The sequence below is a fragment of the Crinia signifera genome, chromosome 7 (assembly GCF_055691185.1).
Source record: "Crinia signifera chromosome 7, ASM5569118v1, whole genome shotgun sequence".
NCBI classification, from domain to species: Eukaryota; Metazoa; Chordata; class Amphibia; order Anura; family Myobatrachidae; genus Crinia; species Crinia signifera.
In genome coordinates, this window is record NC_139223.1 from 167,967,713 (window position 1) to 167,994,906 (window position 27,194).

Here is a 27,194-nt window from a genome sequence, read left to right on the forward strand (position 1 = left end):
TGTCCGAACTGTGGGAGCCTCCTTCTGTCCAGACTGTGGGAGCCTCCTTCTGTCCGGACTGTGGGAGCCTCCTTCTGTCCGGACTGTGGGAGCCTCCTTCTGTCCGGACTGTGGGAGCCTCCTTCTGTCCGGACTGGTGGAGCCGCCTTCTGTCCGAACTGTGGGAGCCTCCTTCTGTCCAGACTGTGGGAGCCTCCTTCTGTCCGGACTGTGGGAGCCTCCTTCTGTCCGGACTGTGGGAGCCTCCTTCTGTCCGGACTGTGGGAGCCGCCTTCTGTCCGGACTGGTGGAGCCGCCTTCTGTCCGGACTGTGGGAGCAGCCTTCAGGGCCGGCGCAAGGCACCGGAGCGCCCCAGGCGAGTCGGGGTGGGGGCGCCCCGTGCGGGGGGGGGGGGGGGTGTACCTGTCCTGCTGCGGCGCTGTGTATTTAAATCTGGCGGCGGAGGCAGCGGGGGTCCCTGCAGTCCATTAGAAATCACGAGCGCTATCCGCCGGGCTATGCGGAAGCGCTTCTAGTGTGAAAACACTGGCAGCACGCTGATTGGCTGAGATCAGCGTGCGCCGTGCTGCCAGAGTTTTCACACTAGAAGCGCTTCCGCATAGCCCGGCGGATAGCGCTCGTGATTTCTAATGGACTGCAGGGACCCCCGCCGCCAGATTTAAATACACAGCGCCGCAGGACAGGTACCCGGGCGGCACAAAATGCCGCCCTCCAGTGGCCGGCGCCCTAGGCAAATGCCTAGATTTGCCTAGTGGTAACGCCGGCCCTGGCTGCCTTCTGTCCAGACTGTGGGAGCCGCCTTCTGTCCGGACTGTGGGAGCCGCCTTCTGTCCGGACTGTGGGAGCCGCCTTCTGTCCGGACTGTGGGAGCCGCCTTCTGTCCGGACTGTGGGAGCCGCCTTCTGTCCGGACTGTGGGAGCCGCCTTCTGTCCGGACTGTGGGAGCCGCCGTCTGTCCGTACTGTGGGAACATCCCACCCTGAGGCCTTTAAATATTAATCCCTGCAATGGGTTCTCATACTAAAATTATTGTTGATCGATTCAGACTGACTTATTTTCGAGCGGGAGAAAAATAATTTTCTGATCTCCGACCATCAAATTATTTGTCTCACCTTCGACCACCTGCAAGGGGATGCGGGCAGCAGGGGGTGGGGTGGGTCTGCTGCACTGACCTGTTCACAAGCCTACCAGTATACATAGCCTAGCGAACAGGTCTGAAACAGGCCCTTTATGCTATTGGCAACATTCTCACAGGAGAGGGGGATTTTAAGATCCCTCTCCTGAATTGTCTGACGAGTCCAATAATCTGCACATGCTCAGTGTCAGCTTCCCAAGAGGAGGAAAGATTTCCCCAATATGCTGGGGATGTTACTTGATGGGGATGTTACTTGTGGGGACACTGCTTATCACTGCCAATGTCCCTGTTACGTACATTTAGTACATAGCGTATAATCATGTGAAAATGAATAAAACAGGGTCACTTCTGCATTTTTTAGCACATTGGATCAATGTAATAAACTGCAGTCAGATATCTGTGGAATCAGTAGAATCAATGGCAGACAATACCGCGTCCTACGGATAACGTCTTACAATAAACGCTCTTCCGGTTTGTTTCCACAGCTGAATTCCCCGCCGGAGATAAGCAGAAATGCTGCTTCTTCAAGTTCAGCTCCGCAATACAGTACAATAAAATAGCGAAGGCGCAGCTATGGATCTATCTGAAGCCCGTCCAGAAACGCACCACCGTCTTCGTCCAGGCCTTCCGACTCCCCAGGTCTCCAAGCGACAGCACCAGGTCAACTGGAATCCGAGCACTAAAACTGGAGATGAATCCTGGACCCGGGCTCTGGAAAAGCATCGACGTGAAAACCGCGCTGCAGAATTGGCTTAAACAACCCGAAACCAACATCGGCATCGAGATTAAAGCATCTGACGAAAATGGCCGAGATATCCCAGTAGGGAACCGCGGCTCTAATGAGGATGGACTGGTAGGTTCTGTAATATGGCAATTATGTATGTCGTTCATAATCATGGGGTTCTCAAACTCGGTCCTCAGGACCCCACACAGTTCACGTTTTCCAGGTCACCCGGCAGGTGTATAAGTCCCAGCAGGGATGGCGGGTCTGTAGCAGGCGAGTCCCGGCAGGGATGGCGGGTCTGTAGCAGGTGCGTCCCAGCAGAGATGGCAGGTCTGTAGTAAGCGAGTCCCGGCAAGGATGGCGGGTCTGTAGCAGGCGAGTCCTGGCAAGGATGGCGGGTCTGTAGCAGGCGAGTCCCGGCAGGGATGGCGGGTCTGTAGCAGACGAGTCCCGGCAGGGATGGCGGGTCTGTAGCAGGTGCGTCCCAGCAGAGATGGCGGGTCTGTAGTAAGCGAGTCCCGGCAAGGATGGCGGGTCTGTAGCAGGCGAGTCCTGGCAAGGATGGCGGGTCTGTAGCAGGCAAGTCCCAGCAGGGATGGCGGGTCTGTAGCAGGCGAGTCCTGGCAAGGATGGCGGGTCTGTAGCAGGCGAGTCCTTGCAGAAATGGTGGGTCAGTAGCAAGCGAGTCCCGGCAAGGATGGTGGGTCTGTAGCAGGCGAGTCCTGGCAGGGATGGCGGGTCTGTAGCAGGAGAGTCCCGGCAGGGAGGCGGGTCTCTAGTAGATGAGCACCGGCAGGCATGGCGGGTCTTTAGCAAGCGAGTCCCAGCAGAGATGGCGGGTCTGCAGCAGATAAGTCCGGGCCAAAATTAAATATTGAACTGACGATATTGGCAGAGATTCACTACCCCATAATTTGATTGGTATCGCTATCGCCTCTTTTCATTTTTAGAAGCATTAGTGAATGTACCCCTCAATGTCTCGGCATGCAAGCTGTATACACAACATACTAACGGGGACAATCCTGCCCTATCTATGTAAGCTTGCTCTCTAATTGCCAATGAAATCAGGATTATTTATTTATATGTTTTGAGTAATTAACCAGGTGCACATTTAGTTAATTAGAGCAGAACATGTTTGCCAGGGTTTGACTTGAGTCAATAAAATCTCTTTATAATGAATGAATTATAATAATAATAATAATATAATATTGGCAGCTGATAATATACTCATTCAGAAATGCCATAAAGTCCCACAAAGACTAAATATGGCTGCCTTTGAACTGATAATGATGATGGGGGGGGGGGGGGGGGGGGCATTTATACAGGGAATCCTATATAATAAAAGCCTGCTCCTCCTCACCTTTATGGCGGGAATTCCAGTGTGTTGAGCACCGATGACCACTAGATGGTGCTCGACAGAGCCATTTAAGCGTTGCCTCGTTTGGCAGTGCAGCGCAGCCGATGTTACTGTTATGCTGTTCCTGCAGTCAGACACCGTGAGGAGCACTGCTAAGGGGTGCATTTGTTAACATTATTTTTATGAAAATAATGTGAAAAGGGTGTTTCCATTCCCATTTCAGATTTTTTCAGTGTTACTGACATGTATTAAAGGGTTTTTTTTTTTTTTTTTTGCAGCTTTCGGTAAAAAATATTCCAAGTCCTTAAAATCCAATTTTTTTGTAATATTTTAACTACTGTAAGTCAGGACTGACCCTTGGCAGCCTATTATACACAAATACTCATGACAGCAGATGGTGTTGAAGGTGATCACATTTATATTATACTAGTTAAAATCTCGGCTTAGTCCCAGCTCCCCTCCTACCTACCTCCAGTCTCTCTTCACAGCTTCCTCTCTCCAGGTTTGAAACAGATCCTTTTGCTTTCACTTTCTGTTAAGGAGTAATTTGATCTGTTGAGTGGCCTCTGGTGGTCACTGGCGGTACTTCACCTAAGAGGTGATCAGTAGTAATACCCTTTTACATCGCAAATGTACCCAGGATTTGGACCCAGGTCCATCCCAGGACTGGCCCCCGCAGCGACCCAGCAATAAGCCGGGCCCTGCTGTCAGAAAGGGGGCAGAGCAGTGGCGCATCATGGGGGAAGGGGGGGCTGACACTGCCTTCTCCCTATAGAATCAATGGGGTCTGACCCCGTGTAAAACCGAGTTGGATTGCTGGGTTGCTGTACACAGGCTTTCTTTAAATGGCCCTTTCACATAGCACAGAGACCCGGATCAGACCTGGGTTATTTGTGTGGTGTAAAAGGGTAATTATATATATATATATATATATATATATATATATATATATATATATATATATATATATATATATATGGTGTAGGGGGGGCGGCGGCACTCGCTCGAAAAAGAAATACACAGAGGCGTAGATATGCCAACGTTTCGTGGCTGTGTTGCCACTTTATCAAGGTGCCTCATCTGTAGGCACCTTGATAAAGTGGCAACACAGCCACGAAACGTTGGCATATCTACGCCTCTGTGTATTTCTTTTCCGAGCGAGTGCCGCCGCCCCCCCTACACCCTGTGTTCACTGGACCCCCCCGGAGGTCTTATAGTTGGAGGGCACCGCCAAAGGGAACTTAACCCTTTCTCCCTGCTGGGTTCATCAGCCTCAAGGAGTGCCGCACCCCCGTTCTTATATATATATATATATATATATATATATATATATATATATATATATATATATATATAGTAGATGGTCAGTAACACATAGTGGCAACCAATCAATAATTGTTGATATCAACAAAAATCAATCATGTTATAAACAATAAGCAATTATAAGGTACTACATAGTTATCAGCACATCAACATGACAGTAATATCAGCGTTGGCGACTGCAGGCTGTCGAACACTTGATATGCTCCGGTCGGCTCCACCGAGTGCCCACCTGCGCTTGAATTCCCCCTATAGAGGTGAGGAGCAGCATTAGACCCTTTTATTATATAAGATATTATAGGTCTTTACACTGTACAGAATATAATATCACTTCCTCGCTATATCCTAACGATGCAATTTCTACCATCAGAACCCATTTATAGAGGTGAAGGTGATGGACACGCCAAAGAGATCGCGCAGAGATTTCGGCCTGGACTGTGATGAGCATTCCACAGAATCCCGCTGCTGTCGGTACCCCCTAACGGTGGACTTTGAAGCATTTGGATGGGACTGGATTATTGCGCCAAAAAGATATAAAGCCAATTACTGCTCTGGGGAATGCGGAATCGTATTCCTCCAAAAGTACCCGCACACCCACCTCGTCCAGCAAGCCAACCCACGAGGCTCCGCCGGGCCTTGCTGTACCCCGACGAAAATGTCCCCAATCAACATGTTATATTTCAATGAAAATGAACAAATTATCTACGGCAAAATCCCGGCCATGGTGGTGGACCGCTGCGGCTGCTCCTGAGCTGTCGCCTGCGCCAATGTCCTAAATTGTGGAGGCTTCTTTTTTTTTTTTTTTTATCTCCCTCCCTTTTATAATTTCAGAAACTGTGACAATCTGTACATTGAGCTGGGGACCCCGTGCAATGCTGATGGTGTACCCCGATATTGTGAACGACTTTGGGACAGTGTCCGCGTATTTCCAGCTATACTTTTAAAAACTCGGAGGATCATTAAATCGGCTCTATATAACTAGAATAGACAGTAACGAGCAATTAAAGCACATTGTAACTGATTTTACAAATCATATTTTTCTTTGTTTGCTTACTTTTGTAATTAAAATAAAGTAAAAAAAAAATTCTGACATACCGTATGCCTGTACACTACATTATTACATTACAAGGCCACCGCTATACTGGTTGTGTCTAAATGATCCCGGTGGCCAGAATGCTGGTGTTCAATATACAGATGCCGGTATCCCAACTGCTGCCAGCAGACGGGTGCTGGCATCCCGACAGTAATTACACTGCTGGTGCCCGATTCCAACTGCCGGGATGCTGAACGGTGAGTAACTGCGACAGCTTAGCATTACGCCTGGGGGTTAGACACTAGGGAGGGACTTAAGATTAGGCTGCAGGGGGCGGGTAAAGTTTAGGCTGTGGAGAAGGCTATGTACTTCGAAGGGGGGGTTTGGTTCAGGTGGAGGGGTTCAGGGATTATAGTTAGTCACTAATGGGGATGGCTAGGGTCAGGCTGCAGGAGGGGAGGGTTAGGCTGCAGGAGGGGAGGGTTAAGGTGGCCATACACACGCAGATTTATCTGCAGATCTGTCTGGTTGGAACCCAAATGACAGTTGACTATTTGCTTGGAAATGTTGGAAGACTTACAAACTGTCAATCATCCATAACCATGTTTTTGTTCCAACCAGCCAGATCTGAAGATAAATCTTACTAGTGTATGGGCACCTTAAGTCTGAAGGAGGGGAGGGTCAGGCTGCAGGAGGGGAGGGTTAGGCTACATGAGGGGGATTAGGCTGCAGGAGGGGAGGTTAGGGTTAGGCTGCAGGAGGGGAGGGTTGGGCTGCAGTAGGGGAGGGTTAGATTGCAGGAGGGAAGGGTTAGGCTGCTGGCAGGAAGGGTTATGCCTGGTACACACCAGGATGACTAGGGCCCGATCCCCTCAATCTAGATCCAATTCCGACCAATTGGATGTAGATTGTGTGGTGATTGGGCCCTTTTCTGTCCTGGTGTGGACCGATACCGATCCGATGCGCGGTCCCGCGGGTCAGTCGGTCGTTATTCAGATCCTACCTGCTGCAGGTAGGATCTGAATAACGACCATACTGCCGGGTGCAGGTCGCCATTGGATCGGACCCGCTCACGGTGCACATCGTGAGCGGGTCGTGCCCCCCCGCATCATCGTGAGCGGGTCTGAAGAAACACTGGCGACCCGCTCACAATGTGCATCGTGAGCGGGTCGTCGTGGTGTGTACCCTACATTAGGCTGCAGGAGAGGGGATTAGGCTGCAGGAGGTGAGGGCTAGGGTATGGCTACAGGTGGGGAGGTTAGGGTCACGCTGCAGGAGGTTAGGGTTAGGCTGCAGGGGAAGATAGGGTTAGGCTACAAGTGGGGAGGTTAGGGTCAGGCTGCGAGAAGAGGTTAGTGTTAGGCTGCGGGAGGGGAGGGTAGGATCAGGCTGCAGGGAGAGGGTTTGGCTGTGGGAGGGGAGGTTAGGGTTAGGCTGCAGGGAGGAGATGTTAGGGTTAGGCTGCAGGGGGGAGATGTTAGGGTTAGGCTGCAGGGAAGGGAGGTTAGGTTTAGGCTGCAGGAGGTTAGGGTTAGGCTACAAGTGGGAAGGTTAGGGTTAGGCTGCGGGAGGGGAGGTTAGGGTTAGGCTGCAGGAGGGGAGGTTAGGGTTAGGCTGCAGGAGGGGAGGTTAGGGTTAGGCTGCAGGAGGGGAGGTTAGGGTTAGGCTGCAGGAGGGGAGGTTAGGGTCAGGCTGCAGGAGGTGAGGGCTAGGGTTGGACTACAGGTGGGGAGGTTAGGGTTAGGCTGCAGGAGGGGGAGGTTAGGGTTAGGCTGCAGGAGGGGAGGTTAGGGTTAGGCTGCAGGAGGGGGAGGTTAGGGTTAGGCTGCAGGAGGGGAGGTTAGGGTTAGGCTGCAGGAGGTGAGGGCTAGGGTTGAACTACAGGTGGGGAGGTTAGGGTCAGGCTGCGGGAGGGGAGGTTAGGGTCAGGCTGCGGGAGGGGAGGTTAGGGTTAGGCTACAGGAGGGGAGGCTAGGGTTGGGCTGCGAGAGGGGGAGGTTAGGGTTAGGCTGCAGGAGGTGAGGGCTAGGGTTGAACTACAGGTGGGGAGGTTAGGGTTAGGCTGCAGGGAGGGGAGGTTAGGGTCAGGCTGCGGGAGGGGAGGTTAGGGTAAGGCTACAGGAGGGGAGGCTAGGGTTGGGCTGCGGGAGGGGGAGGTTAGGGTTAGGCTGCATGAGGGGAGGTTAGGGTTAGACTGCAGGAGGGGAGGTTAGGGTTAGGCTGCAGGAGGGGAGGTTAGGGTTAGGCTGCGGGAGGGGAGGTTAGGGTTAGACTGCAGGAGGGGAGGGTTAGGGTTAGGCTGCAGGAGGGGAGGTTAGGGTTAGGCTGCAGGAGGGGAGGGTTAGGCTGCAGGAGGGGAGGGTTAGGCTGCAGGAGGGGAGGTTAGGTTTAGGCTGCAGGAGGGGAGGTTAAGGTTAGGCTGCGGGATGGGAGGTTAGGGTCATGCTGCAGGATGGGAGGTTAGGGTCATGCTGCAGGATGGGAGGTTAGGGTCATGCTGCAGGATGGGAGGTTAGGGTCAGGCTGCGGAGGGGAGGTTAGGGTTAGGCTGTGGAGGGGAGGTTAGGGTTAGGCTGCGGAGGGGAGGTTAGGGTTAGGCTGTGGGGAGGGGAGGTTAGGCTGCGGGGAGGGGAGGTTAGGCTGCAGGGAGGGGAGGTTAGGTTTAGGCTGCAGGGGAAGATAGGGTTAGGCTACAAGTGGGGAGGTTAGGGTCAGGCTGCAGGAGGGAAGGGTTAGGGTTGGGCTACAGGTGGGGAGGGTTAGACTGCAGAAGGGGAGGGTCAGGAGGGTTTGGCTGCAGGAGGGGAGGTTAGGCTGCAGGATGGGGGAGGGTTTAGCGTTAGGCTGCAGGAGGGAGAGTTAGGCTGTAAGAGGGGAGGTTAGGGTTGGGCTGCAGGAGGGGAGGGCTAGGGTCAAGCTGCAGGGGGAGGGTTATGCTGCAGGAGAGGCTGGTTAGGGTTGCGCTGTGGGGAGGGGGGTTAGGCTGCAAGAGGGGAGGGCTGGGGTTATGCTGCAGGAGGGGGTTAGGGTTAGGCTGCAGGAGGGGAGGTTAGGCTGCGGGGAGGGGAGGGTTAGGCTGCAGGAGGGGAGCTTAGGGTTAGGCTGCAGGAGAGGAGGTTAGGCTGCAGGAGGGGAGGTTAGGGTTAGGCTGCAGGAGGGGGTTAGGGTTAAGCTGCAGGAGGGGAGGTTAGGGTTAGGCTGCAGGAGGGGAGGTAAGGGTTAGGCTGCGGGAGGGGAGGTTAGGGTTAGGCTGCAGAAGGGGAGGTTAGGGTTAGGCTGCAGGAGGGGAGGTAAGGGTTAGGCTGCGGGAGGGGAGGTTAGGGTTAGGCTGCAGGAGGGGAGGTTAGGGTTAGGCTGCAGGAGGGGTGGGTTAGGCTGTGGAAGGGGAGGTTAGGGTTAGGCTGCAGGAGGGGAGGTTAGGGTTAGGCTGCAGGAGGGTTGGGTTAGGCTGCAGGAGAGGAGGTTATGGTTAGGCTGCAGGAGAGGAGGTTAGGGTTAGGCTGCAGGAGGGGAGGTTAGGGTTAGGCTGCAGGAGGGGAGGTTAGGGTTAGGCTGCAGGAGGGGAGGTTAGGGTCAGGCTGCAGGAGGGGAGGTTAGGGCTAGGCTGCAGGAGGGGCTGGTTTGGGTTGGGCTGTGAGAAGGTATATATATATATATATGGTATATATGGTATCCTAACCACCGGTTATCTGTATGTATCCCATTCCCACTAGTATTTGGCTCCAAAAACAGACTACTGTAGGTACATCAGACATTCCCTCCCAATTGTTACCCCTACAGAATCCTCCGACTCTACACTCCTTACCCTCACATCCTCAGTTGGTCTCTCCCAGTGGTGGTCCTCCTCACCCTCCCATGTAAGTGGGCACTCAATTGATCTTGTCTTCACTCACTATTTTGCTATTTCTCACTGCTCCAAATCCTCCTCCTCCCTCTGACCTTCAGCTGCTGTCGTTTCCCTCTCTGCTTCTCCATCTCCACCTCCCAGGACCATAATCCCTAATTGTGACATTGAGGCCATCAACACAGCTTCCTTATCCCTTCTGCTTGACTTGCTTCTCTCTCCTATTATCTCTCTCATTCCCTGAACAAGCAACTTCCCTATACAATACATCCCAACCCGGCACAACAAGTGCACCAAATATCTGCAAACGTGATCACGGACCGCTGAGCAGCCGGCTGTGATCAGTTTCGTCAACTATTTTAAAGCCGAACGCAGCGTGATTGACATGGAGTGGGGGGTGGATCTTGGCCGTTTCATGGGCATGCTCACAGAAACGGTGGGCACGCTCTAAGAAATGCTGGGAGTGTTTATGCCTGCTGGTGAGGGCAGATGACATCACTCCCTTGGTCTGTGTGATACTGCCCTCTCCTGGCTATCCTCCTACCTCTCTGACCGCTCCTTCTTTGTCTCCTTCCATGATTCCATCTCTCCCCACTTACACTAACTGTAGGTGTCCCCCAAAGTTTTCTTTTTGGACCTCTCCTTTTCTCTCTCTCCATCCTCTAGGTGAGCTCATTCACTTATTCGACTTCCAATATCATGTTTATGATAATGATATTCAAATCTACCGCTAATCCCTTGACCTCTCCCTCGCTCTTCTCACTCGTGTCTCCAACTGTCTCTCTGCTATCTTTTCTTGGATGTCCTAGTATTTTCTGAAGCTTAGTCTAATAAAACCGAGCTGAGCATCTTCCCACCCTCCCGCACAATCTCATCTCCCACAGATTAACTATCTATTGATCTGACGACTATCACCTCTAGCCCCCAAGTACGCTGACTTGGAGTTATCCTGGCCTCCTCCCTCTCCTTTAAACCACACATTCATCACCGCTCAGTTTCCATCCCAAAAATATCTCCTGGATCAGACCCTTTCTTACTCTGGATGCTACAAATCTACTTATCCACTCACCAGTCATCTCCAGGATGGACTATTGTAAGCTCCTCCTATCTGGCCTCCCTGACAAACACCTCTCTCCACTCCATTCTATTCTGAATGCTGCTACCAGGCTCCTCTTCCTCTCCAGCTGTACTATGTCCATCTCTCCACTCTTACAAGCCCTAACCCTTCCCCTTTCTGAATCCAAATGCAAGATCCTCACACTCACAAAGTCCTCACCTATTCCTCTCCCACTTACTTCTCTGACCTTATCTCCATTTACACTCCTTCCTGCCCTCTTCACTGCCTCTCCTGCCTACTGATTATGTCCTCCGATTCCTACCTCCAAGAATTTTCACGTGCTGCTCCCTACCTCTGGAATTCTCTGCATCTCCCTATCAGACTCTCCACCTCTCCACAAAATGTTACATGGATACTTGAGACCCACTTCAGCCAACTCTCATCCTAACCTTCCGTTAATGCTCACTTCTACCCAGTGGCGGAACTTGTGGGTGGTGAGCCCAAGTGCAAAAAGTAAAAATTAGGCCTCCTCCTCTACTCCAACCAAGTCCACAATATGCAACACAGAAGTAGGTGGCAGCAGTGGGCTCTTAGTCCCCAGGGGCACCTGCTTAACCAATGGTCGTTCTACCTCTTTTTCTACCCCATCTGTGTCACCGCTGTGTGTCATCGTCCCTCCCCCCCCCCCCGGACATGGACAGAACTTGCAATAAAGCTCTGTCCATGCGATGGCTCTCTGCAGCCACATAGGGTCATGAAAAATATCCCATCTGTGAGCTGCATATCACAGGGCTCTTGAGGTTTTTTTGTGGGTTTTTGGAAATACATTTTTTGTAAATTTGCCCAGATTACATTTCTCATTTTAAGTATGGGAAATGTTATCTGGTTATTAAGAAAATGCAAATTAAAATGTTTGGAGCGGGGTGCAAACCACATGTCATGTCGTGGCAGTATTCGTACATACAAAAACATAGTGCCTGCATCCAGTCTGCATAGTCACGGGCTAACCCTACTTCTTATTCATTTACCACCTTACGCTGCTCTCCTGTGTACTCAACTCTTCAACATTATATATAGCAATCATACAGTGGAACACTGCCATGAGTCAAAACAAAGTCAACAAATCAGGAACAGACAATCCTCATCAACACCCCCCCCCCCCCCCCCCCTCTATAGGCCAATAGGATGAGGTAGCCTCCAGTCTACAAAGGTATTTGAGGAAATCCTCAACCTTTATCCTTGGAAAATCCAATAATAGGCTAAAATGCACTGGACCCACCCAATACACATTTGCTTAAACATTACACTTTTGTTGAGTCTTAACTGAGCGTGAACTGCTGCAGGCCTATACGGACCACTGATTGTGCACTGAGACCACCTGCTGACCACTTTCACCCCTCAGCAGCCACACCAGCAAAGTCAAGTTCAAGGGCATCTGGAGAGCCCCAAACAAACGTCTCCATTAATGAGAAGAAGTAGGTGGAGGCAGCCTTAGTGAGGAGATATGAATGAGTTATGTGTCTCAAATGTGACTACCAGCTACGTAATCACAAATAAATCAAATTACTGTTATTGTTGAAAGAAAGTAGTTGTTAAACAAGAAAAACCAAAGGCCCCCATACACTAGTGCGATTTGACCTGTTTTCACTCGATTCTCATGGATCATGCTGAGAAATCGGACCGAACCGCACGTGTTTGACATCTAAATCAATCCAATATGCGGTCCTGTGCACATCAGGTCAAAGTCAGAGGTCAAACATGCTACAGATAAGATAAATCATATGTGCAGCCGTCAGGTGTACATCGCAGGGGCTTTTTAGCTGTATCAAGCACTTATTTCATATAAATACATACCGTAATAAGGGGCCAATTCTGGTTCACTCAGAGTGAACCAATTGCCCCCATGGTCGGGGTTTGAGCACCCTTACACTGCATAATGTGGCGGCAGCTCAACCAATCATCTTCTATACCATTGCTATTGTTGTCACAATTTGAGCCACTTGCCAAGAGGAGGGGCTTCCGGGCGCCTATGTCTACCCTGGTCCCACCAATAAAACAGTTTTTTTTTTTTCTTTCCTTTTTCTAGGAGTCAAACTTCATACTTACCTCTGTAGTTCATACATTAAAGTCTCCTCTACACAAATGACTAATATACAAAAGAAACTCATTTTTGTGTCACCAGCAAACTTCCAACCCAGCAGCAGCAGCACTACCTAAAGAGCTCTGCAGAAGTCTCTGCAGGCTGAATGAATTGTTTATGTGGAAGCCAATCATTGATTTTGATGATGCAAGCGTAACCTAAGTTGCAGTATAAAAGTACAGATGGGCTAAACATGATTTATTAGTGTGACAGGTTCCCCTTCTACCCTTCACTTTAGCTTGGAGTCCTTTGACTCCCGTATCGCAACGTGAGGAGAAGGAAACTCCAAATATTTCACTTTGACTAAATGAGAAAATGCTGAAGGCAGGTGCTTGTGGTTATATTTACCTGTGCCTCCTAGTAGTGCTTCCTGCAGTGCAACCGGACAGCAGCAACCAGGCAGCTGACAAGGACGCTCTGTGCAGCTCCTGTACCTGGAGACAGAACAGCAAAGTGTCCAGGCTGGAAGCCATCAAAGCCCAGATTCTCAGCAAACTTCGTCTGCAGCAGGCACCCAACATCAGCAAGGAGGGTCTAAGACATATCTTGCCCAAAGCTCCGCCATTGCAAGACATAATAGACCAGTATGACGTGGTAAGAGACTCAAGTGGGGAAGGGTCCATCGAAGAGGACGATTACCATGCCACCACTGAAACGGTTATCGTTATGCCGACCGAACGTAAGTAAAGTATTTTCCACATGGGGTAACGATGGCATTATTTTTATTTTATTTTAATAGTAAGTCATAGTATATGGCGTAATAATGTAAAAAAAAAAAAAAGATCTTCATAAAAATATTTTTTGGGGGAATATTTATATAAACAAATAAAGTAATTAAACCTTTAAACGATCCTCAAAATATCCGCTAAAAATGCCGGCGCCGCTCACGGCGAATGTTCTTTTACTGGAAATAAATACAAATGCAGCCAATGAATTGAAGTTTATTTCAATACTGCACCCCCAAAAAAGTGGGGTTTTTTTGCGGATATTTAGAGGATCTCTCACAGCAACATTGGCACTCAAACGGTTAATAGAGTGTTTGGAATCTACCTGGAATCTATTATGGAATACTGGGGACTCTTTCGGGAATACTGGGGACTCTTTCGGGATAAAGGTGCCCGATAATTTGGCTAAAATTTGCCAAAACATGCTTAAAGTGTGATCCCTGCCTTCCACACACCGCCCCGTTCATTGTCAGCATGAAATTGTGTAATGCATTTTCCCGGAATAACTGCGAGATGGGAAACGTAGAGGGCGGGTCTGTGTCTTTGATAAAAGCACAGAACACGGACATTCAATTAGAATTGATTTTTACTTTCTAGTGTTCAAACCCTTCTGACAAAATTCTGTAAAAGACATTTTGTGGCATTTCCTTTGCCTCTTTTGCAATGGCGGACGCCTTACTGAGCTGACCCTTCTCCATTCCAAAATTGCAGCCATCGGTATGTTTAATTCTCCAGGAGATAAATTAATGAAATCTGATGTATAATTATCCACATGTACGTGTAACGCCAGCCACACTCTGTCATTGGTAAGGGCATCGCACTCACCCAACTGTGGGAATCAAAGACATAGGGTGAAATTTAATAGGATGTGAGATTCAGAAAGTGAGAGATTTGGTAAGAAATCTCCAGTTTTTTAAAGCGGCAATCATTTACACTGCAAAATCAAACTGGTTTTGCAGTGTAAATGATTGCCGCTTTTAAAAAACTGCAGATTTCTTACCAAATCTCTCACTTTTTGAATCTCTCATCCTATTAAATTTCACCCATAATATATAATTGCTTGATTCAGCCCCAGAGGACCCCAGCAATGTCAGCGTTAAGATTTGCCTTTTATCCCAATAAAATCATATGATACCAGTTATGAACTACAGCTGCCTCCACAGTATGGGAATATATTGATTTAATATAATATAATGAACGTCCCTATTTAACGCCCCGATTATCTTTACCTGCATGCACGTGCACCAGCCCTGTCCTTGGCGGCAGAGATTCGCATGAACCTGCGCAGAACTCTAGCGTGCGACCCTGATCTGTCATACGTCCGCCTTGTGTGCATGATTAGCGCAAGATATTGCAGATCTGCCTGCTTTCTCGTGGCTCTAATGGTGCCCATACACGTACCGATTACCCGGTACTTTTTGTGCTAAAATAGCATCGCATGCACAAACCATGCACAACAATGCTATTTTAGCACAAAAGGTACCGGGTAATCGGTACGTGTATGGGCACCTTTAATCCTTTGAGTGCCAACATCTCTGTGAGCAATGTTCGAAACATCCACTAAAAATCCAAGCGTCGCTCACATTTGTTATATAAATTCAAATAAAAAAAAATGTTTTGTTAATAAAAGATTATATTTCCTACATAAGGTGACATTTCTAGTCATTATGATGAATACAAATTGTTGCTGGGCAATTTTGACAAATTCACTTGGCACTCAAAGGGTTAAACTGGACCTCAACCATCTATCTTGTCTGCTAACAGGAACTGGTTTAAATGTTGCTGTTCTATGGCTGACAGAACTGGAATACGCTGCGCTGAAACATAGAATTGCCAACGTGTAATTAAATGCGTTCCTACCTCTAGCTCATTGTGGAGTTCTGTTGTTGCACATCGATGTTTCATATTGAACTGTGGCCCTTATTCTGGTTAACGCGCAAAGCCAAATCCTTCTGGAATGGACAAAACCATGCTGCATTGCAGGTGGGGCAGATGTAACGTGCAGAGAGAGAGAGAGTTAGATTTGGGGTGAGTTATTTTGTTTCTGTGCAGGGTAAATACTGGCTGCTTTATTCGTATACTGTAATATATTAGATATCAGTTTGAAGTAAAACCCCACCCAAATCTAACTCTCTCTGCACATGTTACATCTACCCCACCTGCAGTGCAGCATGGTTTTGCAAATGAACCAGAATCAGGCCCTAAGTCTTAGAGCCAGATGTACTAAGCTTCAAAAAGTGATAAAGTGGATAAAGCACCAACCAATCAGCTTCTAGTTGTCAATTTCCCTTCAAACACAGCCTGTAGCATGACAGTTATGAGATAATTGGCTGGTACTTTATCACTCTCCAAGGGCCAGGTGTACAAAACTTCCAAAAGTGATATAGTGGAGAGAGATAAAGTGGACTGAGATACAGTACCAGACAATAAACTCCTACCTGTCATTTTTTAAGCACAATCTGTAACATGGCAGTTAGGAGCTGATTGGCTAGTACTTTATCTCTCCCCATGTTTCACTTTTAAAGTCTTGGTGCCCCTGGCCCTTTTTTAGAGATGAAGTGGACCGAGATACAGCACCAGCCAATCGGCTACAACTGTCATTTTTAAACCACAGCATGACAGTTAGGAGCTAACTGGGTGGCGCTTTATCTTTCTACTCTTTACCTCTCTCTCCCAGGCTAAGTTCTGTTAGCGATTGGAGCATTCCCGATCTCTGATTGCTACCAATGCTAGTGTCGCTTTAAGGAAAGCTAAAAGGGGAACAGTTTTAATAAATCATATCTTGTTGAGTAACATTGGAAGTCTTAGAACTGGAATGTATGTGTTATCTTGGCAGGGAACGTCAGCTGCTTATATATAATACAAGCCCAAGTGATAATGCTTTCCCATTCAAAGCATCTACAGGAATACGCCTCAGCCATTCTGACTTTACATAACTTTGTGGCCATAAGTCATTTTCTGGTTTTATGGACGTGACGGGCAGCAGCTGTGGCAGCCGTAGGGCAGCGCTGTGTGCTCAGACCTCGTTACCTTCCATACAGAGCTATCTCAGATTCTTAGAAACAGGTAACTCGATGTGTAGAGGCCTATGCTGGACGCCATCCAGAGCCTCAGCCCTTCTCCATTTCACTACCAAGTATAGGCAGGCCAGGTGCATTTTATTGGGAGTTGTAATGGAAAGGCGGGTGCACTGTTGCATGTGTGTGATCATACGTGTGTGTGATCATACATGTGTGTGTGATCATACGTGTGTGTATAGACAACTTAGTTACATTCTGTCTGATTTATGCAGATATAAATAATACAACTATGTCAGGTGACAGAATTCAATTACTGTGATATTACTTTACCAGCTGTTTCCTTAAACAATGCTGTGGGTCATCTGAAGCAAGGACAGATGGGCACTACTATGGGGCATGAGATGTACTAGGGTACTACTATGGGGATGAGATGAACTAGGGCACTGCTATAGGGTATGATATGAACTAGGGCACTACTATGGGGCATGAGATGTACTAGGGCCCTACTATGGGGATGAGATGTACTAGGGCCCTACTATGGGGATGAGATGTACTAGGGCACTGCTATAGGGTATGATATGAACTAGGGCACTACTATGGGGCATGAGATGTACTAGGGCACTACTATGGGGATGAGATGAATTAGGGCCCTACTATAGGGCATGAGATGAACTAGGGCACTACTCTTTGGCATGATATGAATTATGGCACTACTATGGGGATGAAATGAACTAGGGCACTAATATAGGGCATGAGATGAACTAGGGAACTACTATAGGGCATTATATGAACTAGGGCACTACTATAGGGCATTATATGAACTAGGGCACTACTATAGGGCATGATATGAACTAAGGCAATAGTATGGGGAATTCCAAGATGAAGTATGAAATGAACTGGGGATGAAATGAACTAGGGCACTACTATAGGGCATGAGATGAACTAGGGCACTACTATGGGGCATGAGATGAACTAGGGCACTACTATGGGACATGAGATGAACTAGGGCACTACTATGGGGCATGAGATTAACTAGGGCACTACTATGGGGCATGAGATGAACTAGGGCACTACTATAGGGCATGAGATTAACTAAGGCACTAGTATGGGGCATAAGATGAACTAGGGCACTACTGTGGGGCATGAGATGAACTAGGGCACTACTATGGGGCATGAGATGAACTATGGCCCTACTATGGGGCATGAGATGAACTAAGGCACTACTATAGGGCATGAGATGAACTATGGCACTACTATGGGGCATAACAAGAACTAAGGCACTACTATGGGGCATAAGATTAACTAGGGCACTATTATGGAGCATGAGATAAACTAGGGCACAACTATGGGGCATAACAAGAACTAAGGCACTACTATGGGGCATAAGATTAACTAGGGCACTATTATGGAGCATGAGATAAACTAGGGCACAACTATGGGGATGAGATTAACTAGGTTACAACTATGGGGATGAGATGAACTATGGCACTACTATGGGGCATAACAAGAACTAAGGCACTACTATGGGGCATAAGATTAACTAGGGCACTATTATGGAGCATGAGATAAACTAGGGCACAACTATGGGGATGAGATTATCTAGGTTACAACTATGGGGACGAGATGAACTAGGGCACTACTATAGGGCATGAGATGAACTAGGACACTACTTTGGGGCATGAGATGAACTAGGGCACTACTATGGGGCATGAGATGAACTAGGACACTACTATGGGGCATGAGATGAACTAGGGCACTACTATGGGGCATGAGATGAACTAGGATACTACTATGGGGCATGAGATGAACTAGGGCACTACTATGGGGCATGAGATGAACTATGGCACTACTATGGGGCATAACAAGATGAAGTAGGGCACTACTATGGAGCATGAGATAAACTATGGCACTACTATAGGGCATGAGAAACTAAGGCACTACTAAGGGGCATAAGATGAACTAGGGCACTACTATGGGGCATAACATGAACTAGGGCACTACTTTAGGGCATGAGATGAACTAGGGCATTGCTATGGGACATAAGATGAAGTAGGGCACTACTATGGGGCATTAGATGAACTAGGGCACTACTATGGGGCATGAACTAGGGCACTACTATGGGGCACGAGACAAACTATGGCATTAATATAGGGGCATAAAGTGAAATAGGGCGCTAACATGGGGCATGAGGTGTACCCGGCACTACTATTGGGCATGAGATGAAAAAGGGAACTGCTATGGGGTATTAGATGAATTAGGGCACTACTATAGGGCATGAGATGAACTATGACACTAATATGGGGCATAAGATGAACTAGGGCACTATTATGGAGCATTAGATGAACTAGGGCACTACTATGGGCATGAAATGAACTAGGGCATTACTATGGTAAATGAGATGAACTAGGGCACTACTATGGGGCATGAGATGAAGTAGGGCACTACTATGGGGCATGAGATGAAGTAGGGCACTACTATGGGGCATGAGATGAAGTAGGGCACTACTATGGGGCATGAGATGAACTAGGGCACTGCTATAGAGTATGAGGTGAACTAGGGCACTACTATGGGGCATGAGATTAACTAAGGCACTACTATAGAGCATGAGATGAACTAGGGCACTACTATAGGGCATGAGATGAAAGTGTGAGAAGAATATGTACATACATCTACTATACATATCTGACCACCGTGTTACATGTTTACACTTTATATATGAACCCCCCTCTGCTGAACATTATATTATAGGTTCTTTATGGGGCTAATATCACCTTGCATTTCTGTATCCACAAAGCAAATGTACATTTTTAAATGTCTTTTACTAAACATAAACATATTGTAGCATAAATCTCATTCATTATCAGAAACGTATTTGGTAAGGGGCATTACTGTGTGTCATAACGAGAGTAAGATGCACTATTATGCGGTGTAAAATTAATCAGGGACACTCACTTCATGTGGTGTAATGTGAATATTAAATTGGGGGTACTATTGTGTGACCACGCCCCTTCCTTATGAGACCACTGTCCCTTTAGGGATGGGAAGTAGGGCACAAATTTAGGAGGGTGATAAAATACCTGGCACTGGCCTGGGCTCCGGAAACAAGTTCCACCACCTCTTTAGGACCACTATAAGAACTGATCTATGCCAGGGCCTTTATACAAAGATGCACCGTTAATTATTAGGGAAGCTACCAAACACTTGAATTCCGTAGAGGTGAGGAGCAGCGTTAGGCTTTCATTATAAGGATGTTATGGTGAGCTAATGGATCTTGCTCTGTAACTTACGATGTTTGTGTTACTTACTTTACAGCTGATTTTATGACTGCGGCGGCCGCGAAGCCGAAATGTTGCCTTTTCAAATTGAGCTCTAAAGTCCAGCTGAGTAAAATATCGAAGGCGCAGCTCTGGGTATATTTAAAGCCCGTCCAAAAGCCTACAACGGTTGTTGTACAAATCTTGAGACTCATTAAGCCCGTGAATGATGGTCCAAGATACACTGTAATCCGAGCATTAAAACTTGATATGAAGCCAAGCTCTGGAACTTGGCAGAGCATCGATGTGAAAACCGTGCTGCAAAATTGGCTGAGGCAACCTGAATCCAATCTCGGCATTGAAATTAAAGCATTTGATGGAAATGAAGAAAATCTAGTGGTCACCAACAACGATAATGGACTGGTGAGTCTTGTATATTGGCACTACTGCGGTAGGGTTCCAGGCCAGCATGACCTCTTCCTTCCTAATGAGATCCAGACAAAATGAGGGGTAATTGACCTAAAAACACAATAAATGTTCTGCACTAACCTTTCGGAAGACTTTAAAGAAGCTGCAGAAACTTTAATTCTTATCGGGATTATTAGATTGATACAGTGGCCTTAGGAAGGAGTCCGTGCCCTCACATTTACATTAGGTTTGGGGTATGTTCAGTTGACCACGTGGCGTGCCCTGAAGGAGAGATTTTAATGTAAGTACAGCCTGCAGGCATACCATGGGCTGCAACAAGCATACGTTAAGAACTGCGGTTAATTGAATATACCCCCTCTAAGGTTTTGTAAGAGGGGAGTTTGAGAGCTCCTTTCCTCTCTGAGTAGGAAGTGCAGGGTGAATGGAAGCAGCATCTAGAAGAGCAGGGGTCAGGGGTGTCTCTTAATAAAAACCAGGGGACCAGCAGTTGCAGAGGTGGTGCTGCAAGAGTCAACTATGGGAGCTGCAACACAGAGTACCGGCCAGCGATGTTTGGAAGCGGTTGGCGTGGCAGTTGGTGTGGCTCCTCTATTTGAATTTTGGACTGCTACATCCCCATCCCTGCACGAGACATTTTGCTCTAGGCCCCCAAAGTGCTATTACTGCAAGAGTAGGATGTTGGGTACAATAAGTGTTTTTTTTGTGGGGGTACTGTGGAAAGGGGTATTTTTAAAACTTCACCAGGGAAATCCACACAGACATGTATAAAGGAAAAATCCCCCCCCCCCCCCCCCCCTCCCCAGCACCCGCGTCACTGCCTAATTTCCATGGAAATGTCCATCGTTTTCATTGGAATACTCATGAAACATTGGGCATTCCCACGGTTGCAGCCCGCCGCTGCCGCCCCCCCCCCCCCCCCCCCCGTACCCACTGGAAGGGGAAGTCCTTTTACCAGGGAGGGGGAAGTCACTGTGTCCGGACAGCACAGCACGAAGCTTGACAGCAGATGAGGGGGGCTGGTGCGGGCGGTGCAGGTTGGAGGCGGTCAGTGGGGGATGCGGTAAGAAGCCCATAGGCTTCTATAGGGTAACACCAGTAAAATCTGACATTACGCTCTGCCCAGAAAACACGTCGGTCCCAAGTTTATATGTTTGAATGAGAACTGGGTTTTTATGGCAGTTTTCTTTTGATAGATCCCGGCCTAATTCAAATGTTTGGTTGGCACAATAATTTCAGAGTGACGATATCCCTACAGTGGACCAATTCTTTCATATTGTTCTGGTTACATTGAAGTATGAATAAAGAGACGTAGCCCTGAAGAAGACTCAGTAGGAGAGGAAACACATTGGTAGTTTATTTTTTTTTTAAAAACACATAATTCACGATCCCTAGTTAGCATCATAAGAAGTCGGAAATCGGTGTAGATTTTGAGTAGGAACTAATAAAAATATTTTAAAAAAATCTGTTTGTGTACAAAATTGGTGAATTGGTTATTATAAAATAATAAATAGAATAATCCCTCAAAATTGGATCTCATATCTTAAAACACCGGTTGTCTTAGCTTGGTTGGATGTCAGAAGACAATAGTCCTAACAGGACTGGAGACAAAGATATAATGATGATGAGGTCAGACATGGGATTGTCCATCATCCATCACAATTGGATGAGGAAAAGTTCATAGTGATCTCATATTTCCACAAATGTTTAGGTAATAAAAGGTTCTATGGATGTTTTTACAGATACATTTGCGATTCTGATACTGTAGCTTTGAAACCTTCTAGTGACTAGTTAGATGATATCATTGGTTCCTTCTTGACTGTGACACACTTGGGCCCTTATTCTGGTTGACTCGCAAGGTTGGGAAATCGCAGCCTTGTGAGTCCCCCAGACGCCGCCCTCAGGTCCTCCCACCCCATCCCCTCCCTCACACGGCTGCGAATGAATGTTTAACAAACATCCATTTGCAGCCTGCAGGGAAACACCCCCATCATTCGATGGTCACAGGAGCATGCGAATTCGCATGCGAGCATGTGAACCAGAATAAACCCCTTGGTCTGTTTCGTTTTGTGAACCCTGGCAAAACACAGACTCCTTTTTGCCTCCTGATCATCAAATCATCCCCCATGAAGGTGGTATAGAGACAAGGAGGTCCATACTGTGGGTTTGCCATAGAGATTTTGGGTGGTTTAGAATTCCGTCACTTACGTATCTTATTGACTACTGCTGCTGCTGTTCCCAAAGTGAATGCCGTGGCACCCTGTGGTCCCTAGGGGCATTTGCATGAGTTGGTGGACAAGGCAGTAGCGTCGCTATACTAGAGTTTGGAAAGCACCGGAACACTCGTCTTTCCTCTCCAGCATTATATTAGTATTCCTTATTAGTATTCGACCGCTGCTTAGCAAGTGGTACTGAGCCAGGCCCAATATTAGTTCTCCCCTGTCACTAATTCCCTGCACCCAATAACTGTTTTACTTTCAGCCCCTGCGACACAAATACAGATTACCGAAACTAAACTGAAAACATTAGTAACAATACTGATACTACCATTGCTGCCTGCAATATGAGATTTCTGTATATTCCCTGTAATATTTTTTCTTCTCATAAAGCATATTACACAGTACATGATTAATGTGATGCCTATGCCATAAATTCCAAATTCAATTTGACTTTGTGTGAATTCATCCCTAAGAATATATATTTTTTGTGTATTATATGTTATTTTATTGTGTACACCGGACTGTCTGCATCTTGTAGGCACTTTTTGTCATTAATATTTCTTTAGTTAAACTCACTAATTAGAGCATCTAGAGTCCGAACTAATTTCACTAATGCTATAATGGAATGGAAAACTGCACATCTAATAAATATAATTGGACGTGCTGTTTTCCATACCCTTATAGCATTAGCCGCATCATTTTGGACACCGGATACTCTAATAAAACAGACGTGTTTAACTAAAGAAAGACTACTAACAAAAATTACCCTAAATCACTCACTAGTAGCAGCAGCAGCACGCTATGGATGAGTGCACACCAGCCCAGGGTCCAATGTAATAGGGTGTGAGAATCAGAAAGTGAGAGATTTGGGGAGAGTTTCCTCATTTTTTATTTTTAAGCGGCAATCATTTACACAGCAAAACTAGATTGATTTTGACATGTAATTGATTGCCACTTTAAAAAAAAAAAGGGAAAACCGTGTGTTATGTGCTTCTGTCTTCTCTGGGGGTTCCCACAAGGGGGGATAATGAGAGTCATCAGCTGGGACTCCTGAGCAGCTGCAGCAAATCACAGTGATTACAGCAAATCATTGTCCTTGCAAAGAAAATCCTTAGTGGCACCCCTGGCAGAATCTGAAGAATCCGGGAGATTAGAATTACAATACAGTGCAGCAGGAGATTTATTACTGGAACGTGAGCCTCCTGCATGATATGTCCATGAAGTCAAACAGTACTATTTCATAATGCAATGCCCATTTCTGTGACATTTTGTGTCATGCACATGCTGAATCTTTGTACCTCTTCCTCTACCAGAGCCCCTTTTTGGAGGTCAAAGTGGTAGACACTCCAAGACGCTTCCGTAGAGAATCCGGAATTGACTGCGATGAGCATTCTACCGAATCGATGTGCTGCCGCTACCCATTGACAGTCGATTTCGAGGCTTTTGGATGGGACTGGGTGATCGCACCAAAGAAATACAAAGCCAACTACTGTTCTGGAGAATGCGGACTGGAGTTCCTGCAGAAATTCCCTCACGCCCATGTCGTTAATCAGGCCAGCAGTAAAGGTCCCGTCGGACCCTGCTGCTCCCCAGCTAAAATGTCAGCAATTAACATGCTTTATTTTAATGACGATGCAGAAGTGATTCAAGGGAAAATCCCAGGTATGGTGGTGGATCGCTGCGGGTGTATCTGAGCGTTCCTTAACGTCCTCTCGTCCTAAAGTGCAGACACCTATGGAACTCTACCTTTTACAGCACTCGGCTTCCAGACTCTCCCTGTTGTAGTATCTGAGCCTGTGTGATAAAGTAACAAGACGCAACTGAAACGCAAGTGGTGATACCGCGATTCCACTTCCGCGGGTCTCATTATTTTGACGTTTCTGTCTATGATGAACAGTAAGAAGAGAAAACATGTCCTGCGCAGAGGTGTAATTACATGCTAGATAAATGTCATAGTAATATTATGCGGGATTTGAATCGTGCTCTCACAAACTTGAATATGTAAAATAGGTTCCATGTGGCACATAGGTAGGAAGTGCACGGTTTAGTGCCACCAGTGTGTATGGTGCCGCCGTATGATACCGGTGTAGCCGAGTAGCAGCGTTATTTTACTGTAGTGTATATTGCGGTACTGTGTGTATTGTGGTGCCGCCTGCAGGAGTGCCTTCTAGTGGAACCTGTCTCGTTTTGTCCATCCCGCTTTTGTAGTGCCAGGTACAATGTGTGCTCTGAATTATTGTCATCGTGTTCAATGGTTTACATATACATTACTGTTTTCATTTTAAATACAAATTTATATATAAGCCACTGTAGCCAAGGAGTCCCCAATGGTGCTCTATAGTGGTTATTTATTTTATTGCCCATAGTAGTGCCCTAGATCACATTATGCCACATAGTGGCCTCAATCACATTAGGGCACACAGTTCAGAGTGACTAAGCCACAGTGGGCGAAATTTACTAAGATTCTATTTCACATGGGATGTTGCTATGGGCAACACCGGCCCTCCAGATGTTGATGAACTACACATCCCAGCATGCCTTGCATCAGTTTCAGCATGGCCACATAGCAAAACTAATGCAAAGCATCCTGGGATGTGTAGTTCTTTAACATCTGGAGGGCCGGTGTTGCCCAGCCCTGTTCTAGAAGGTGCTAAATAAATAAGTAGATTCTGGTTGGTTTCCCATAGCAACATCCCATGTGAAATAGAAATCCCAACTTAATATATTTCCCCCAGTGTCCCTAGTTCATGTTATACCACAGTGTCCATACTTCACATTAAGGGCAGTATTCAATGCTCCCGATTTACCGGGGTTTTTTGGGGGGGAATCCGGCTGTTTTCACTCCTTGCGGTGAATCTTTTCACTGAAAATCTGATTCAGCCTATCCAATGTTCACTGTTCGCCGAAAGTGAGCAGTGAATGCCGGCCAGTTCTCCGTTTGTCGCTGGTGTATTTCAATGGGGTTTTCACTGGAATTCGCAGAGAGTGAATGCTTGTGCACATTCCGGCACAGGCAGGGAGGCTTCCATCTCCCTGCCTGCCACCGTCCCCCGGCTCCCTGCGGTGATCGCCGTCAGGGGCAGTGAGCCCCTGCAGCGTTGAATAGGGTGAGAGGGAGGGCTGGCAGCGAATGCTCCAGCCCTCCGGAACCCTGTGAATGTGCAGTGAATCCTAAACAGGATTCGCTGCACATCCCTAGAACTGTCATTGAATACTGCACAAAGACACAGTGTATATTATGCCAAAGTGCCCCAGTATACATTATGCCTCAGTGTCCCTAGTTCATAATATGCCACATAGTGGCAATAGTTCACATTAGCACACAGTGCCTCAGTTCTTCACATTATGCCACACAGTGCCCCCCCGGTTACATTATACCACCATATCCCTCGTCCATATTATGCTACAGTGCCCCCAGTATACATTATTCAACAGTGTCCCTAGTTCATATTATGCCACATAGTGGCCACAGTTCATATTAAGCCATACAGTGCCTCAGTTCACATTATGCCACAGTGTCCCTAGTCACATCAAGCCACAGTGCCCCTACTTCTCATTATGCCACATAGTGATCCCAGTTCACATAAACCACACAGTGCACCCAGTTTAAATTATGCCACAGTGCCCCTAGTTCACATTATGCCACATAGTATATAGTAATAATTGCACAATTGTGTTACAATATATACTTTGTTTTTATTTGCTGTACGTTAATTACATTTACGATGCTCGACTGGACATCAAGTGCATTTTGCAGATTTTAAAATCAGTATTCGCCCCTGAGTCGCCCCTGAGTATATTTATGTCTTATATTTATTTGCAAATGTTAGTTTATGATTAGGAACTTCATCTTTCTGTGATGCTAAATAAACCTATACATAATCCAGTGCTGCACCCTGCGATGGCCACGCCCCCAGACTGATGACATCATGACGTTATGCCGACGGGCTGTTGCACAGCTGCAGTGTGAATTATAGGAGGCTCTGGGCAGCACCGCAGCAGAAATCCTGCCAGATGCGAAGAACGTGGGACAGCGGTGGTCCTGAATAGACGCACTCACCGTGGTTATGGAACTAATTTGTTCTTCCTCTATGCCCCCGGGGATGGTTGGTTAAAACATGTCATGAAAAACTCATGTCAACCTTTAACCATGTCAACCTTAATGCATATCAACCTTTTTCATGTATCAACCGTCTGCCTGTTGACCAATAGTGTTCGACCTATTGACCGGCTTAGGTGGTTGACACATGAATGCCAACGTGGCTAAGGTTGACATGGCTGCAAGGTTGACACAAGCATTAGGTCGACAATGGCTAGGTCGACAGCCAAAAGGTCCACATGGTTTGTTGTTGTTTTTTTCCCTAATGTCGACACGTACTGCGTCCCCTCGCACAGCTCACTGCACTCACCATTATATTCTCCCTCCACACCGTAGTGGATGGTAGGGCATGAAATACCGCCTGTCGGCACATGTCGGCTCAAAAATAAAGGTGAAAAACCCATGTTGACTTTTTGACTGGCGACCTAGCTATTGTTGACCTAATGCATGCGTCGACCCTTCAACCATGTAAACCATAGTCATGTCGACCTAATTCATGTGTCGACTTAAGCCATGTTGGCTTTCAGTGGTTGACTCAATGCATGTCAACCTTATATGTGTCGACGTAAGACCATATACCTCGACCAGATACCGCTCAGAGGTTACTCACAGAATGTTGTGTTATTACATCTGTCTATTGTATAATTCCTGGGGTCAGATACAGAGAGAACGGAACTGTACATTACCTACAGTATGCCGGCTGTACTTTACCTACAGTATACCGGCTGTACATTACCTACAGTATAGTATAATTCCTGGGGTCAGATACAGAGAGAACGGAACTGAAGTTATTGTCTGTATGTTGCAGAATTCTGTAAATAAATGTTCTGTTTTTTTATT

General features: G+C 47.1%; 2 protein-coding genes across 2 annotated transcripts in view; both read left to right on the top strand.

Annotated features, from left to right (window-relative positions):
• Positions 1-5,527, top strand: part of MSTN (myostatin) — an 11,096-nt gene extending 5,569 nt beyond the window's left edge. The window contains exons 2-3 of the mRNA XM_083152124.1: positions 1,622-1,989; positions 4,908-5,527. Coding sequence (XP_083008250.1) covers positions 1,622-1,989; positions 4,908-5,288 — 749 coding nt within the window. The 3' untranslated portion in view covers positions 5,289-5,527. The remainder of the gene's footprint in view (positions 1-1,621; positions 1,990-4,907) is intronic.
• Positions 5,528-5,752: 225 nt separating this feature from the next.
• LOC146020787 (growth/differentiation factor 8-like) lies at positions 5,753-27,194 on the top strand. The gene is made up of 4 exons (XM_083154261.1): positions 5,753-5,827; positions 12,558-13,290; positions 19,669-20,033; positions 23,569-27,194. Exons 2-4 carry the CDS (start codon positions 12,927-12,929, stop codon positions 23,947-23,949), a joined length of 1,110 nt encoding a protein of 369 aa, XP_083010387.1. The 5' UTR covers positions 5,753-5,827; positions 12,558-12,926; the 3' UTR covers positions 23,950-27,194.

Coding starts and splice junctions, on each gene's coding strand:
- LOC146020787 (XM_083154261.1), top strand. CDS start 12,927: ATGCTGAAGGCAGGTGCTTGTGGTTATATTTACCTGTGCCTCCTAGTA. Junction 13,291..19,668: donor TATCGTTATGCCGACCGAAC/GTAAGTAAAGTA, acceptor CTTACTTTACAG/CTGATTTTATGACTGCGGCG. Junction 20,034..23,568: donor CCAACAACGATAATGGACTG/GTGAGTCTTGTA, acceptor TTCCTCTACCAG/AGCCCCTTTTTGGAGGTCAA.